The 17,990-nt window shown below is 38.3% G+C and overlaps 1 protein-coding gene across 1 annotated transcript in view; it reads left to right on the forward strand.

Moving 5' to 3' along the window:
* ANKFN1 (ankyrin repeat and fibronectin type III domain containing 1) overlaps window positions 1-17,990 on the forward strand; it is a 1,140,330-nt gene that overhangs the window by 677,305 nt on the left and 445,035 nt on the right. The window contains exon 11 of the mRNA XM_086928764.1: window positions 7,108-7,323. Coding sequence (XP_086784890.1) covers window positions 7,108-7,323 — 216 coding nt within the window. The remainder of the gene's footprint in view (window positions 1-7,107; window positions 7,324-17,990) is intronic.

The raw sequence follows: 17,990 nt of genomic DNA on the forward strand, positions 1-17,990 counted from the left end.
ATGGAAAAAGATTTCCTTAAATTAGAGGTGAAAGCCTTGTCCACTGATAAGAAGGTTGTGATTGTGTCTCTAACAATCTTGTTAGCGTGAAGGAAAAATGGTGAGACATGGTCAAAATGACTTCTAGGTAAAATGCATGACTAATATGTGGTACAGTTTTAAGCCAGGCAGGTATTTAATAGGTTCGTCTTAAAACCATCATGCGTCCTGTGCTGCCAGGAATGCTGTTTGATAATCGACAAAGTTCCGTAGACTAAATGCGCCCTCTTTAGAATTAGTCCTTATTTTTTTTAAACTGATTCTGGGTTTTTTCTAGCACCATAGAAACTTAGATGTAATCCTATTAATGGTAAAAATTAAGCTCTATTAAATTTGAATAGGTGGCATGCTAACTAGGAAATTGAAACCCTTAGAATTAGGGATTCTACACACCTCCATCAAGATATAAGCTTAGGGGACCATGTTGACAAAATATATTTAATTTGTTTCAATAATTTGTTACTAATTGTGTGCTGTGGATTCTAATAGATCTTTGCTAAATTAAACACCTAAGTATTTGATTAATTTCAATTGCCATTGAAAATGTAGGTCCTCAACACAGGGGCTGGCAAAGTATATTTAAGGAGTATCCAGAGAAGCTGCAGGGAGCCACAGTGAGATCGTAATGGCAGCATGGTCCGAGATTGTGATAGGCTCAATGAATAAGGATAAAGTGTCTTGCAAGAAAGAGGAGTCTCCCAATATATTATCAATTCTTGAGAAACTGTTGTGCGGAGGGGAAAGAAAGTAAAGTCATTACCTGCCGGGTTGTGGAGTTTCCACACATTTACTAGGCCATGAGAGGAGCACTGAGTATGCATTCTTTATGGTCCTTGGGGACTCTGTATCTAAAGGCTGAGTTTCTGTCTGAGGTGATGTCCATTGGTAGGTTGAAATCGTCACCTACAAAGATTTCAACCTCGGGGGCAACAATGCTAATTTTGCCAACAATGTTCAACCAGAAATGCGAGTCATCCATTGTGGGGGCATACATACTTACAGCATGTTGTTCCGTTTTGCAGCCTTAAAGCCAAGTGATCAGTCGTCTAACATTGTCATCTTGCTCTGTGCTAATAATTGGTAGGCCAGAGTTACGTGCAATTAAGGTGATCACAACAGACTTTTTAAAGATTGGTGCAGAGCATGATAGATCAGACACCCAGCCAGTATGCAAAGACAGGGTCTAAATAATAGCCAATCCTAGTTTCTTGGAGGAAAACCAGATCGCCATTACGGGATTGTCAATATTCAGAAGATTTCCTATGTTGCACCAGTTGATTAAGGCCTTTGGTGTTGAGAAAGATAACTTTCAGGATTGAAGTGTGCTTGTCTGTAATTACGGTAGAAACCAGTATGCAGTGTGAGATGTGGGAGAGAGCAATCCATCTTGAAGGTCTTAAGTAGTATGAGATGTATCACATGGCTCTGAAGAAATGAAGGAGGGAGAACCGCACAGAAAGAACAGAGAAAACTAAAACATAAGGTCATCAAACCGAAGCACTTCCCTAAAGGAAGGAGAATAAGCCATAGAAGGTGAGAAACAAAAAGCAGGCTGGGGGGTGTGCATATGTAGCAAGAGGGCAAGGATTCCCCTCATCGGATTATATAGTTGTTGTGAAACTTGTAAAATGTAGGATTCTAATAAGAGAAAAGATCCACTGCATTTAACCAACACCCATAAGGATTAATATAGATATACAAATGCATCACACACAATAACACTTGAAACAGATGTAAGTTATAGGGCCATCTAAGCAACTTCCGGCTCCACCATTTAATATGATACAGTAGGCAATAGGAAATATGTGTTAGGCAGCTGTGTGATTATACCTTGACAGAAACAACCAACAAACATGTTGAACATAAGCAAGAAACATGGGGCAAATCTTACACTCAGGGTACATATTATTCCTTGTGATGCCAAATCCTTCTAAAATAGGTAAGTTGCCTGCAAAGTGAAACATGTAAGACTCCATATTGTTTAAAACCAGCACAGATTGTCAACCGACCGAAGAGCTGGGATTGATGAGAAAAGTGAGGTAAGTGAGATCTGAGCATCTATACTGAGGGTGAACATGATGTTTGCGAGTGGGAAGGTTGTCAAACATCTCATATTCGGATCACTGAAAAAATATTGAGGGACAAAATATCGACTTGCAAAAATATCGTGGACAAAATATCGACAGACAAAATATCGAGTTTGTATCTACAAACAGGTAAGTACAAAAATATCGAGTACAAAATATTGTTTACAATAATATAGTTTGAAAAAATATCGACTTTATTAAAAACAGTGTTACATTAAATTAATATTAAAATTTAATTACTAAAATATACTTAAAAATACTTAAATTAACTTATAATAATTAAATATTAAATGAAATTAATAAAAATAAATTTTTACTATCATATTTGTTAAAACATATATATATAGTAACATACTATAATTAAATAATATACTATTATATTACCGTACGATAGCAGAAGTGTAAAAAATACTATTCCCACTCCAAAGAGTGCAAGCGTAGGGAAAGCATTGGATAGCGTAGGGGTTAAAATTACTATTCCCACTCCAGTGGGTGCAACAGTAGGGAAAGCGTTGGATAGCATAAGGGTTAAAATTTCTATTCCCACTCCAGTGAGTGCAACAGTAGGGAAAGGGTTGGATAGCGTAGGGGTTTAAATTACTATTACCACTCCAGTGGGTGCAACAGTAGGGAAAGCGTTGGATAGCGTAGGGGTTAAAATTACTATTCCCACTCCAAAGAGTGCAACAGTAGGGAAAGCGTTGGATAGCGTAGGGGTAACAATTACTATTCCCACTCCAGTGGGTGCAACAGTAGGGAAAGCGTTGGATAGCGTAGGGGTTAAAATTACTATTCCCACTCCAGTGGGTGCAACAGTAGGGAAAGTGTTGGATAGCGTAGGGGTTAAATTTACTATTCCCACTCCAGTGGGTGCAACAGTAGGGAAAGCGTTGGATAGCGTAGGGGGAAAAATTAGTATTCCCACTCCAGTGGGTGCAAAAGTAGGGAAAGCGTTGGATAGCGTAGGGGTTAAAATTACTATTCCCACTCCAGTGGGTGCAACAGTAGGGAAAGTGTTGGATAGCGTAGGGGTTTAAATTACTATTCCCACTCCAGAGAATACAACATTAATACTTCATAAATAATTATAAAATGTATTCTTGAATATCTATTATTAATTAATTAAAAATAGTTATTATTTGTATACAATTTATTAATTAATATATTATAATTACTAATTAATAATAATTATTTCTATTGATCACCTATTAATACTAATTAATAAAACTATTTACTATTAATTATTTAATAATGTAAAAGTTTTTAACAATTATTTGAAATTAAATAAATATAAATAAATGTAATTATTTAATTATTTATAATTTTATGACTTCCCACCCAATTCCCCTATAAACTCACAACCCACTACAAAAATAATTTTGTAGAATTTACATAATTACCAATTAATCAATTAATTAAAATGAATTACCAATTAAAATTTCATTAATTAACTATTATAAATTAATTAATTATTAATTTAAATTTACTATCAATTAATACATTTACATATTTAATTAATTATAATTAAAATACTTCCCACCCTATTCCCCTATAAACCCACAACCCGCTACAGAATTAAATTACGCAATGGTTATAAAACTAAAATCATTAATAATAATTAATTATAACATAATTACACACTTTTCACACATATTATACCATAAAAATCCACTAAAAAAAATTAGATATTATTAAAAATGCGATATTTTTTACTATATATATTTTTAACAGTCGATATTATATCACTTACCTTAAAAACGATATTTTGGTCATCTATATTCTGTCCTGTCGATATTTTGTCCAGTCGATATTTAAAAGTCGATATTATGTCCAGTCGATATTTTGGAGTCGATATTATGTCTGTGCACCCTCATAGTCCTGTCAGTAGACGATAGCTGCAACGCATGGCATGTGGAAAAGATACATAAATAATGGGGGGTGTGAAAGGCTGCGCCATGCTCAAAGGAGTACAAAGACCACATACAATGAGTCTAAAGTGTGGTAACACCACAGCAAATCCTACAGTAATGCTTACAGATATGATTAACAATCAGTTCAAAGAAGACAATCAGGGTTACTAAAAGTGGCTTGACCAAGAATATTACCATTGTTTGACTTCATTCAACAAGAGCATGAGATGAATTCAATGTAAAAAATGTAACAAAAATTGAAGTGCTGAGATTGCTCTTGGAGTCTGAGGAGCACCGAACAGCACTGGTGGTAATCCTTAGTTAAGTCAAATGATATGACTTAGAGCTGAGGGGAGCACTAGCCGGTGTTAATGTGTGAACCATCCATACTTGATTGAAAGATATTGTTCAAGAACACTTACAAATCAGCGGGCTCTGAGAAAAAGTGAGTTTGGCCTTTGTAAATGATTTTAAATTCAGATGGTCCATCAAAAGAATGTTGTATTACTCTTTCCTACAGCGTCCTCCTAAGTGCCACACAACATTTCCTTCTAGTGACAGTGTCCCTGGTGAAGTCTTGGGAAATGGAGATTTTGGACCACACCATGAGAGTTATTTGACTTTCTACATATAAGCTAAGATGTGGTCAAAGTGTTGATGGTGCAAACATTTGAAGATGAACACTTGGGAAGTAATAGTGTTATTTGGTTTGAAAGTGGGGATTGAGTTTAAAGTCATTTGTGAAGGTTATGTCGAGTATTGCTGTGATCCAGGATTCCAGGAAGGTGACCACTAGGAAGCCTTATCCTCAGAACCCTAAAGGGAAGGCTGAACATGGTAATGTCGCTTCACCTATTATGATGTAGGTCAGTGATCTCACGCTGGAAGCGGTAAAAATTGAGTCATTTTTAAGCAGGTGTTTAGACTGTGCTGTAATATGATCTTTCGCCATACTGATTCTACCATCGGCATTCTGAGGGTGAGATCTTTAAGATCCCTTCTGATACCTGCATGTAATAGGTCTGTATTTGTCTTTGTTTCTTTGCGCAATATCATGGACATCATATTGCTTTTTCAGGAATGTCTCAAGGGTGGTAGAGTTATCTTGTTTTTCTTCGACGGGGAAAACAGGGAACAGAGGTTTCTGTTTAGATCCCTTAAGACTGCCTTTCCATCTTTCTTCTTGTGATCTTTGGGTTCTGCTATTGTCTGGAGCTACAGATTTCCCTAGTAGTGTCAAGGTTAGCGAAACTGTTGTAGCATGGACACCATCCTTAAACACTCCAGAGGGCCCCATAGCCCGCTGTCTTGATAGAACAGAAAGACTCACACAGCTGTTTTTTGAGAAGTGCTATGCGGCAGGCTCTCTGGAGCTCAGCAGAGACCTGCCATCTTGTGCAGATGCTAGCCACGCCCCCTTTTGGGCACTGTGTCTAATATCAGGAACATATTTCCAAAACAGCGGATGTTCTTTTGAAAGCCACTCAGAAATAAAAAAAAATAAGAAAAGCCCTACTCTGTCAAGGCTTGGCATTGGCATGAGTAATATTTGAAAAAATGTTTATGTGGAACAGTAATATAGGTTGTGGCTTTGATTTATTAATATTGTAAACAATGATTATGAAAGCATTTGTCTATTAAGTTTCAATGTGTGCCTAGCATCTGAGGGAAGGGAAGAGTTATCCTCACTCTAAGGCCAAGAGAGGCTTCCGATTTCAGCAAGCCTAAAAAATGGTAGTCCAAATACAGTAATTAAGATTGCCTTTCTGACAAGCCACTTGCATGAGTGATGAGGGAGATGGAAGTTGCAGAAATGGCAGGGATGGCAAAGGATGCAGAAAGTGGAGTGATGAATGTCCAGTATAGTGTTGAACTGAAGTGCATATATAGCGTTGAGTGGAAGCAGCATAAAAAAAGAGTGAGTGAATGAAATGACTGGCAAGCAAGTATAAGTAGAAAAGTGGCCCTAAAATTAAAGTAGGTACTTGTGCAAAAAAGGAGAAATAGACTTGTGGTGGAACTAAAAAGGTTCAATGCAAAACTGGAAGAGGGGGAAGGTACAGGCTGAAGGAAATGCTGAAATGAAGAAACAGGGGCACCGGAAGCATAAGAAATATCCAGGACATAGCAATAAGTGACAACCTGGAGAGTTTCAATACTGTGGGTAACAGTTGCAAGGCTTGGATCGGTGGTGGCTTTCTCCTTTGCTGGTGTTTAGGTGCTTGAACATGCTGCAAAGTACCAAAGATCAGGTTTTTCACTGAAGGAGTCTGCTCAAGGACCATGTGCCAAGCCGAGACATTCGTCACTTGTGGATGTGCTTTCTGGACAATGTACTCTATAAAAGATGTTGTTCTTCCCCATTAAATATGTATACTCTCCATGGCTTTTGGGTAAAGAAAACCAACTCTGTGCTATATTGAATTTCTGCCAGAAGGACTGCATCTATCAAGTCTGAATATTCTAAACGTATAATGTTATAGTGCTTACCTCGATCTCTTTAAAACACCAACTTCTGAATTACTCTTTTTAGAAAGGTTGTTATATTCTTTCAAGTAGAGATCGTTTGCAAATAAATTGCAATGTCCTATTTTACTTTAACATGTTGAATTAAATATTATTTTAATAAGATTGCTCTCATTCATACTGTGTTGTCATGCATTTCACCAGTAAAAAAAAAAAAGAAAATAAGATTTTTTCACATAAAACAGAAACATGGGAATTTGTTTGTGATTTGTAATAAATGCTTCTGTTTTTCTATGATGAAATCCAAATGCTACTAATATACTTGTGACAAAATATACATTATTAAATGTATTGCAGCAACAAGACTTGTTGGTGAATATTATGCTTCCTAAAATGCAACTCCACCCCAGTCAATATTTTATTTTCTCATCTTAATGTCAGGATATTTTTTATGGGGATTTTAGTGGATTAGGGTTTTATTCTGATGGCTTCACTCATCAAATTCATCTTGCTTTCAGGACTTGTAAGTAAGAATTCATAAACGAAGGGGTAAAGTTGTGCCTTTCTCTGTTCCTCACACGTGTCCTTGGTCTGTTCCTTTTCAGAATCTACTTGGTACCCAGAACTTAGGCAGAGTTTATTATGAGCCAATCAAGGACAGGCATGGCAATGTCCTCATAGTCGCAATCAGGGAAGTAGAAACCCTCTACTCGTTCTTCAATGGCAAGTGGTTGCAAATTTCGAAGCTGCAGAGTCAGAGGAAATCCTTATCAACTCCAGAGGAACCGACTGCACTCGACATCTTACTCATTACTATCCAGGTACAGCCGTGTCAATTATTTGATTGAGATTATTGGTTTTATTTGCTTAGTCACACAATGTTCTCTATAAAGACCAGTATATTTTTCAGTGAGTCATTTCAATGTTTCAGTTGAGCAACTTGATACTTTAGGGTAGTTTAAAATTAATTGAATTGGATTGCAGCCTTTTCTACGAGAGCAGAGAAAAATAATGCTAACCAGTTGTGAGGTATGCAAATATATCGCTCACTAAAATCTGTAAGGGAAACCGAAGTTACTGAAGAAAAAACGTGATCATTCATTAAAAGGATGGCGGGCCTCTGTTCAATCATCAGGGTATCATTGCTGGCCCTTTAGTGTTTTTTTTTTATTCAGTAGCCAACACCTACAAATTGGATTTCATTCTTTCTCCTCTGCCAAAACGCAGTGCTTCCCCCCCTCCCTCGTCTCCCCTCAAAATATGAGTTTGACCTATAGCATGTACAGTCTAGTATATATTTATACTACCCAGATTCAGATAGTCTGGTGTGCAGGACCATGTGCACACACCAGAGTCTCTAAATTAAATGAACCACTTGGTGAAAGAGAGATTCTTGTGTTGGATTGGAGCAAATCATGAAGTAGTAATCGTGAAAGAGGTCGGCCTGAGTCATTTCTTTTGACTGACCCACTAGTCCGCAGTGCTGTTGGGACAATTGTCAGAGTGATGTGCTGTCATCAATAGTATATCACTGAAGCCACATGGATTGTGAAAAATGCAGGTGTCACACAAGAAACAAGTGTAGCAAATGTTCCACGCCATTCAGCACAGATAATGGTGTAGTATATAGCTGCTGGTGCATTTTGGAGCACTAGTGTGTTAGCACACTGTCATTTACAAACAGCACACTTTCTGTTGAGATAGTCAATACATTTGCATAGACATGTAATGTGTGGAAATCCGGTTTCAGTCAATACTTATCATTTGTGCATCACCTAGTCAAGTGTCTTGAATTGTTTTGATCCTATTAAAATATTTAATTCCAAACTTTAGAAGGCCAAAAAATGTACTTTATGTGTCTTTCCTAATTGATAGTATATTTTGAAATATGTTTATAGTTTATTTACAGGTATTTAAGTTGGCGTGCGTTACCAGAGCAAGGCATACATCCTTTCCTTTCACTTTGGGCACCCAAGCAAGATTGTCACCTTGGCCACTCTAGCAAAACACTCTCACTTTGCAGTCAGAGAGAAATAAAAGTAAACTCAAGTTTCCAAATATGCAGCAATTTGTTAGACGACATAGCCTGACATTTGACCTTTGTCTTTGAGTTCAACCACATGGAAATGTGACAAGATAAACACAAATAAACACAAACTGTAAAGGTATGTTTATTGCTCATTCACCTTATGAACGCCAAGACCACTGCCAAATATCCCACTTCAACCATCCAACATTGCAAAGAGTACAAATCAAGCAGCTTGTGTGATTTAACATATGAATGGATGACAATGTTAACTGTTTTGAAAAGCTTTAGCACCGGGCACAGTGCTGATTTACTCTAGGAAGGCATAGAAACTCTAGAAACACAATAACAGAATGCACATCATAACAACTGATAACATACAACGTGACATATGAGTAAGGCCGTATATGAAGACACTGGTAATTACCGGTGTCTTCATATATGGCCTTAATCATATGTCAAGTTGTATAATGACAATATTATCATGAAAATAATACACTGTTTGACCACTTATTCTATATAAAATTGAGTATCTAATTTGTGTTGACGATAAACTTTTCTCAGGTTACACCGTAATTTACATCAAAATGTGGTTCAATGTCATTTAGAGTGCATATCTAGCTATGCATTGAAGTCAATTATGTATGAATTGAATTTATAAATATATATACTTTTTCTACCTTTAAATCAAACAAAAAGATTAATAAAAATAAAATATTTTTTTTATGTCAGTTGTTATGATGTGCATTATATTATTGTGTTTCTAGAGTTTATATGCCTTCCTAGAGTAAATCAACACTGTGCCAAGTGCTAAAGTTTTTCAAAACAGTTGATTTCCCTGTCAGAGTTTCAACCTTTTTTCAGGTGCCCGTGTGTTTTCCAGAGTATGCATGACAATGTTAAACCGGGCTTGAAAGCACCCCGCTGGCCTCTGGTGAAATCAGGAATAAAGATCTTCGCAACGGGTTCATTATTTCATCCCAACTAAAACTTCACAGTAGACATTTATTTAGCCAGCGGTGGCTCGCTGTGGGAGTGCTGCGGTGCGGTGGGGAGGGCGGGGCGGGGGATGGGCAGTGTGTGGGGTAGTGGAGTCCGACATATGATGGACAGGAGTAAGGTAAGTAATTAAATAAATAAAACAGTTTACCTTACGTGAGCTGCTTCGCCGCTGCATTTAGCTAATCAAAAAATCCACCTTCAATAACCTAATACAGGTGAAGAGATCATGAAGGAATCCAAATCCAGGAATCCTGCAGGACCCTCACCCCTCGGCTCTGAGCTAAAGATAAGAATTTTCCTTTCAGGAAACATTTGAAAACCATATTTCGAAAACATCAAATAAAACAGACTATCCATACTGGATTACTCACATTCAGGTCAAGAAAACAGAAGTTAGTTTCTTATATCATTGTATTCCAACTACTTTACACCGAAGCAGAGAAGGCCGTTGACACTGCAGCAGTAGCTTTTTCATCACTGCTTACAGAGGAGTTAAAAGATTTACTGTCTCTGATTGTTGATTGTTGATTTGCCACCCACAGTGATGCTATTAAGGGATCATATGCCACAAAACACCACAGAGCAAAGAAATTGGAAAGTAGAAGGAAAAACAAATCAAAAATGTTTGTTGATTTCGAATGTGGCCATAGGAGCAGAGAAATAATATCTGGGAAAAAACTATAAAAATCAGTAACATTAGGAGAACACTCACTAGGGAATAAAAGGGAATCAAGATTATGTTGTCGTCTGTATTGTGGCAATGGTGCACACTTTATTCTATTTTGCACACACTGGTTGAAACACAAAAGGCTTGACCTTAACAGACAGGCCATGGTGGAAGCCCCAATATTCTGCCAAAACTTTGATAAGATAAGGCTCTTCTCAATTTGTCTGTAGTCCTAGCCACCTGGAAAGGCCAATGGCATATCTAGCCTTACTTGATGCTGGACCATCAGAATGCTTCACAGATATGAAGTTTCAAAGAAAACAGCACATTTATATTCTACTCTTGAGGCCATCAAAGGAATTGTTGGAATCCCCTTACTTCTGGAGATATGTGTTTGCCCCCTAAACCTTTAGTAATGGCAACTTCATTATGTGCAATGGATATGAACGCATTTGATATCATTAACTGCCTTCATAGGAACCATGTGGTTAAGAAAACATGACCCAGAAAACGGTGTCTCTTGTTGTATACCACTAGAGAAAAATCTTTGGAAGATGAGGGCATGCAAAAGGACTACACACATATATATTGATGCATTTGGCGAAATGGAACAAACAAATTACTTTGTTATGGTCCTTGTGATTGTCTTGTTGAATTGATACCCAGAGCAGGCATTACACGTGGTTGAATCCACTCAAAGTCAAAGAGGATGAAGCAATGAAATAATATCTCTAGGAGAACCTTGAAAAAAAAGATTCATAAGCCTCTCCAGATCCTCAGCAGAAGCACCAATTTTGTTCAATCCAAAACGTAAAAAGGTGTACTATCTATGTATTGACAATACAAAGTTGAAAGCCAGAAAATATTAATACACGTGTAATACATTCGACTAAGAGAGACTAGATTATAATTTACTGTTGTAGTAGCAGAATTAACAAGTCAGCAGAGTCGACCAGAATACCTACCATTCAGCTCAAAGAAAACAGCAACTCAATGAAGAATACTGATAAATGGAAACTGGAGAGTACCCAAAAGAGAACACATCCATGAACCGGAAAAGAGGTGGGAAACTGGTGAAATACAAGGAATAGGTTACGGTATAGGGATAGCAGGTACGCATGATAGGCAAATGCTAAAGTCAGCCGGAGCACATTGTCAGGCATCTTAGCCCTCTACCAAGGGCCACATGTATGAAGCCTTTTTGAGGTCGCAAATGGGCCGATTTATAGATGAGAAACCCAAATTGTGATCCATAACCTGTTACCGAATTGCAATTTGGATTTGTGATTCAGTATTAATTCAATTCAATACCACTTTATTTCGAATAATTAAAATCATAAAAAGTACAGTATACAAATCGATTTGGGGGTAAATAAAACATATTTAAAAGGACACAATTTTAAGACATTTTTTAAAATAATTACATTACAGATTTAAAACATATTGTCAGTATGAATTCATTTATCAACACCAACAGTGTTATTAAGGCCCGTCATGATACATTTTCTGTGGCGAATAGAAGCTACAAAGAAATTTGCCACTCCAAACATTATAAACGGGGACTCCATTAGCTTTAGGAATAGCAACGCAGATTTGGCTTGCTCAAACACCCTACCCTTTAATAAAGGAATAATAAACTTTTTGCCTGGGCAAACTATAATAGGAACAAAAAAAAGTAAAGTGCATAGTCTCCTGCAGGGAATAACCATCACACTTACATGGGGACACATCCACCGGCCTACACCAGACATTAGAGTCGGTTAGCAGCAAATGGATTTGATTAAATCTGAATTTGGTCAAAACCCAACGATGGAACGGGACCGTCACAACAGTGAGGTACGGTTGAAAAGAAAGGGATGAAATTAATAAGTAGTGTTCCCTTACCGAGGACTTCCTTAGTTGAACAGCCTCCCACTCCAATTCTCTGTTCTTAATAAAGTTGGTTTTGACCCAACCCAGATCTGCTTTTACCAGGCCCTCTGGATTAGTGAAGATTTCTGGGCACCCCAGTTCCCTAGAGATGGTTTTAATATAGGGCATCCACTGAATACTTTTCATATTCTCCAAGTTCATACAGTCCTTTAAAATAGCATGATTAAGAGAGAGGTGAGGATTCAGCCAAGTTTTTATCCACAGTAGGATAGGGGCCATATTTATAATGTCTCTAATGTAACCCATCTCAAGCTCCTGATGGGTGGCGAAAGTAGCTGCCGATTGGGGTAAACCTAAGAGTGTGCTTAGATATTTATTCTCCTCTCTTTGAATAGCTTCAGGATGTTTATATCTCCATATAGTGGCCCTATATCTTGCAATTGCAACTGTTTTGGCTCTATATATGGATAAAATGGCTTCAGTTGGTTTCCCCCCTAGATGTTTAGCAAAGCCCAATATGGCAGCTGAGGATCCTTTCATCGCATTAGCCTTTTCCGAAAGTTAGGGGGCTCAAGTACCTCTATCATCAAATACCACCCCTAAATAGGTATTTGATATTTGATATTTATTGGAATTTGTATAGCGCAACTATCGCTCCGGAAGGAGCATCTTGGCGCTGAGCAAACAGAAGAAACCAGCTTGGTGAAAACAGGAATCAGATGGCTGCGAGGACCAAAGAGTCGGGCTGAGGGAATATCCACGTCTTCACAAGTTTCCTGAAAAGGCTTTCTGTGGGGGCGTGCCTGAGGTTGAAGGGGAGGCTGTTCCATGCCTTAGCCGCCAGGAATGAAAAAGTGTTTCCACCTTTCGTTTTGAGCTTAAACCTGGGTATAGTAACCAGATTGGCTCCTGATGACCTCAGGCAGCGCGATGGAGTGTAGCGCGAAAAGCGCTTAGCTAGATAAGAGGGGCCTGTGTTCCTGGTGGTGAAGACATTAACTCTCGAAATTGCTGACTCATTACAGTAAAAGGTGTTGACATTATTTTTCCTTCCACCCACTACCATAACATGCGACTTTCGAATATTTATCATTAGATCAAGTGAAGACATAAAGTCACGAAAAGAGGTCAATAATCTTTGTAAGCCTGAGGGAGTTTGTGCCAGTAAAACAGCATTGTCCGCGTAGAGGAGTACTGGTGTCAAAATTCCTCCGAAACGCGGTACATCTAAAGGAGCCTTGCCCAAAGATTCTTCCAGATCATTTATATAAAGCGTAAATAGCATTGGGGCTAAAATACACCCTTGGCGTACCCCTCTACCGGACTTGAGCTTTGCAGTGCAAACATCCTCTTGTGTCATTCTTATTGAAGCATGTAGAACCCGGTGTACCTCAGCCAAAAAGTGCACCAAGGGTTGGTCTAGCCCTAGGTCCAGGAGCATAGTCCACAGCCTGGTCCAATTTACAAGATCTAAGGCTGTGGATAGGTCCATGAACCCAAGGTAGACCGATCTCCTTGATGCCACCGTATATTTATTCAAGATAAGGTGTAGGTTGAGACACTGGTCTTCCGTCCCTCTGCCCGCTCTAAACCCATATTGGGCATTTGAAAGAATATTATTTTTCCCAGCCCAGTCGTCTATTCTAGCTAAAATCACCTTCCCTAGTATTTTGACAGATGAATCTAGGAGCGATATGGGCATGTAGCACCAGGGATCTCCTCTTTGGCCCTTTTTGAATACAGGTATGATAGTTGAACGGGATCATGATTCTGAGAGCCCAGATGTTATGGAGGCATTAAAAACATTAGTTAGTAATTTGGCCCAGAAACTAGCATTGGCTTTGTACATGTCTGCCGGGACACCATCGGGTCCAGGAGCTTTTTTCCCTGCTGTGTTTTCAATTGCCTTCCTAACTTCTTCTAACGAAAAGAAAAGTACCGGGCATCCAGAATCTAGTTCTAATGGTACAAAGGGTTCTAGCTCCAAATTACTCCCATATATATCTTTAAAATGGGTCAACCAATCTTTCTCACTAATGTTGACTTCTAAAGTGTCGTTCTCAATACCTGAGAACAGGGGGTTGTTAATGATAGCCCAGAAACTAAAACTGTCCCTCAATGTCGCCTTGTCCATTAGGGCTGACCAGGCATCCTTTTTTAGAGCACCTTTACGCGCCTGCAATGTAACTTTATATTCTCTCCTGAGACTTATGACTTCATTTTTATCCCTGGGGGACTTTTTAAGAGCCCCCAGAAGATTATTATGGGCTCTGGAGCACTTATAATCAAACCACCCCCTGGCTAGGGAATTTTTTTTCCGAGTATTAACAGTTAATTCTTTTTCCACGAGGGTACAGATTATTTCAAATGAAGTGATCATTTCCACCCCCGTCTTGGAGGAATCCACACAAGTGTCTAGTTCATGACTAGCTTTCATTTTTAGAGTATTAAAAAAATCTGGTGGGGTTACTTTGCTCCACTTTAACCTCCTCCCTTGGTCTTTCGCTAATGTAGCAGTTCTGCCACTGGATTAACCTGAATATTTACAAATGTAATGCTATTATCCAGTTCAAGGCTTACCGGGTTGTGATCACTAAAAGCAGATACCACTGCATTATAGATGATCACAAAACCAAGCAATCCTGGCGAGATGAATATGTAATCAATTATTGATTTCGAATTCCTCGCAAATAGGACACAACTCGGTCATTCCTATCCTGGTACCCAGGTTCATAAAGATCAGCATTTGAGAGAAGAGCCTCCAAAGTTTCTCCTTTGGGACTATGTTCAAAGTGTAGGTGAACTGCATTTACTGGTCCATCCCTCTCTTTATACTGACAATTTAAATTACATAAGTGAGTATTAAAATCCCCCATCAAAATGAAATGTACAAAAGTGGATTGTTGCTCCTTGCATTTCAAGAGTAAATTTTCCAAAGAGCAAAGATGCTCATTATGTGAGCCATCTAACATGGAGTTATAAAAATGTATAATTAATAATTTTGTATCGTTCGTCAAACTGATCTCCACTATTACATGGTTTAAAGAGGGAGAGTCTATCTGTTTGGCTAAGCCCGCTATGTTTACAGATACCAAAAGCATACGGCCCCCTTTATCTCTTCCTGCTATTGTACCACTTGCTGGGACAAATAATGATGAGTAACCTGTAACCCAAAAATCACACCCTCTGTCCCATGTCCCTTGGAGCGCTACGATGTCGTATAGCTTTATGTAGCTTAGCCAGATTTTATCATCTCTTTTAGAGCGTAACCCCGCAATATTCCAACTCATTCATTTTACCTTTCTATTTAATATACCGGAATTAGTTTCTTCAGTTTGAAGAGGTGTTTGGGATTCCCCAAGAGAATCTATATGTCAATCCGTCTCTCCTAATTGCGATACAGGTGAGAACCTATTTTGCAGAGACAAAGCCTCCCTCTTTCTAGTACCGGGGTCTAAGCATTGTTTCGGGCATAAAGCTGTATTGATCGTGGTCCAACTATGAACCAGCTCCTGTTGTGTGTTGGGTTTATGAAGTGCGTGAAGAGTCCCTCCAGCTAGAGTCTTTTCTTGAAAGTGTACCCCTGTCTTCTAGGGAGGGAGGGTAAAAGAATCAGTATTAGGAAGAAGCGTGTTTAGCGCGTCCCTTCCTAATACCGGATGAAATCGTTATGTATGAATGTTTTGCGACCGAAATGTGGTTGCAAACCATTTGCGTTTTACCACCTACTTCAAGCAGGTGGTAACCCATTCACAAATGAGAAGGGGCTCCAAAGGGACCCCTTGCCCTTTGTGATTGTTTTAAAAGCATTTTAAAGAGCAGGCAGTGGTCCCACGAACCACTGCCAGCTCTTAAAAATTATAGGAAAACATATCATTTTTTTTTTTTTGTAAAGCATATCAATTTCCTTCAAGGAAAACGGGCTGCTTTACATAACACTGCATTATTTAAAAGTACTCACAGACATGGTGGTCTGCTGACCTCAGTAGGCCACCATCCCTGTGACTTCAGCGATTCCTAATGGGTCGTAAATTGCGACGTACCTCATTAATGTTCATGAGTTAGATCATTTGTGAAACACTGGGAATCAACAAAAGTGTGCAAAGCACTTTCATTAATGCCTTTTTTGTGATTTTCCTAACTGCTAATCACAAGGATTGCAATTAGGGAATCACAAAACGGTTTCTTGATACATATGGCCCTAAAATATTTATGTATTGATAAATAAATAACTGTCATTCAGAACTATTTTTAACTTTGCCAATTATTACATTCCAATGTTCTAATTTTATTTAGAAAATGCCATAGTCTGCTCATAAACACTGTTTAAAACATGGCGGGATAAAATGACAAGGTTAGATACTTCATGTCTGCTAAATTAACATATTATGCATTGATCCCAAATACATTTTTTATGTCAAAAGATTTCAATACAAAAAATGTAAACCAAATTATTCATTAATCTGTTGTGCAAATATGAATAGCCCCTCCTAACACTTTATTTGATACAATCCCTGTATGCAAATGCAGCCATGCTTCCCCTTCATACAAAAATTCACACTGCACACGCTCTATAAGCCACCCACATCAACCATGATGAAAACAGCACATATGTGCCATTAAAACAATTGTAATAGTTTGAACATTATAATTATGTTGTAACAAAATGGTTTGCAAATGATGTGAATCTTTTAGCAAGAAATCCAAAATCTTGTCAGGTTGGACAAAAAAATTAAATAAATGAACATGGTGTTAATCCTGGTAATCATGGCACCGAGCTGACAAAATTGTGTAAAGTATTGAGCAGTGCCAAAGTAGTTAAAAAGTTCAAAAATAACACAATAAAAGTATCACTTCCAATTTTTGCAAATAGAGAACATTTTAATAGGAAAACTCAAACAAAAATTATTAAATCTAAAAGGGGAACTTGAGATGAGAAAAAGTTTTATGGGAGAAGTACCAAGATAAAGTAAAATAGCAATCAGAAATCACTGTTCGCAGTTGGACAGGACCTAGGTCTGGCATCAGGCTGACTGTGATAGAGGAGAACCTAGATGTACTAAGTAAGCCGACCCAGTCAAAGTTTTTACCTTCTGATTTGGTTTACATATTGGAAGTTGAACTTTTTAAGTGGGGCAAGTTTGCAGGCTGTATGTGGCAAAGCCCTCTTAAAGTTGGATAGCCATTTAGCAAGGTACCGCTGAACTTCTCTTCTTACTCAAATAATTTTAACACCTTCAAGAGGTCAAGATTTCTGTGTTTGAACTTAGCCCTCTCTATGAAGCTCAAATTGCTGTGGTGGGGCAAGCCTGGAAGCTGTATCTGATGATGTCTTCTGGAAAATGGACACAATTGCTGCAAGGTCTCTGGATGTCTTGGAAGTTTAAAAAGTCCAGACTTTTCGGATTTTCAGGGTCTCTACTAAGGCTCCCAAGACCTTGGGGATCAGGACACAGTCCAATGAGGCTACCACTAGGGTCAAGTCCACTAGGTCGCTGCTAGTGCTAATCAATCCATGAAAAAGACATCTTGGATCCCTAGGGCCTGCTATAACTGGCATCATCGGTATCGGTTTCTGGGAGCACATAAATAACACCCACATGGATGCCCTATGTCCAGGCAGTGTTCCTTAAGAAAATAAAACATTCTCTCATTCCCAAGCCTTGTTCAATGGCCTTACTAAAATAACAGTTCTCTTCACTCTGCTGACGACCTACCAACTCAAACTGCCTTCATCTTTTCCAAATAATATCAAAATGGGGCTTGTATACAGGCCCCCATTAAATATGGAATTTAACAGCTTTCCCATTTCTTGCCAGAAGGAGCTTTGCAGTAGTCCAGTAGGATCTATAAAGAGGGAAGAGATGGTTCCTTCTTAATGGAGCAGATTTCACCGTAGCATAAAACAATATCTTGTCCAT

Source organism: Lissotriton vulgaris, chromosome 7, assembly GCF_964263255.1.
Source record: "Lissotriton vulgaris chromosome 7, aLisVul1.2, whole genome shotgun sequence".
Classification (NCBI taxonomy): Eukaryota; Metazoa; Chordata; class Amphibia; order Caudata; family Salamandridae; genus Lissotriton; species Lissotriton vulgaris.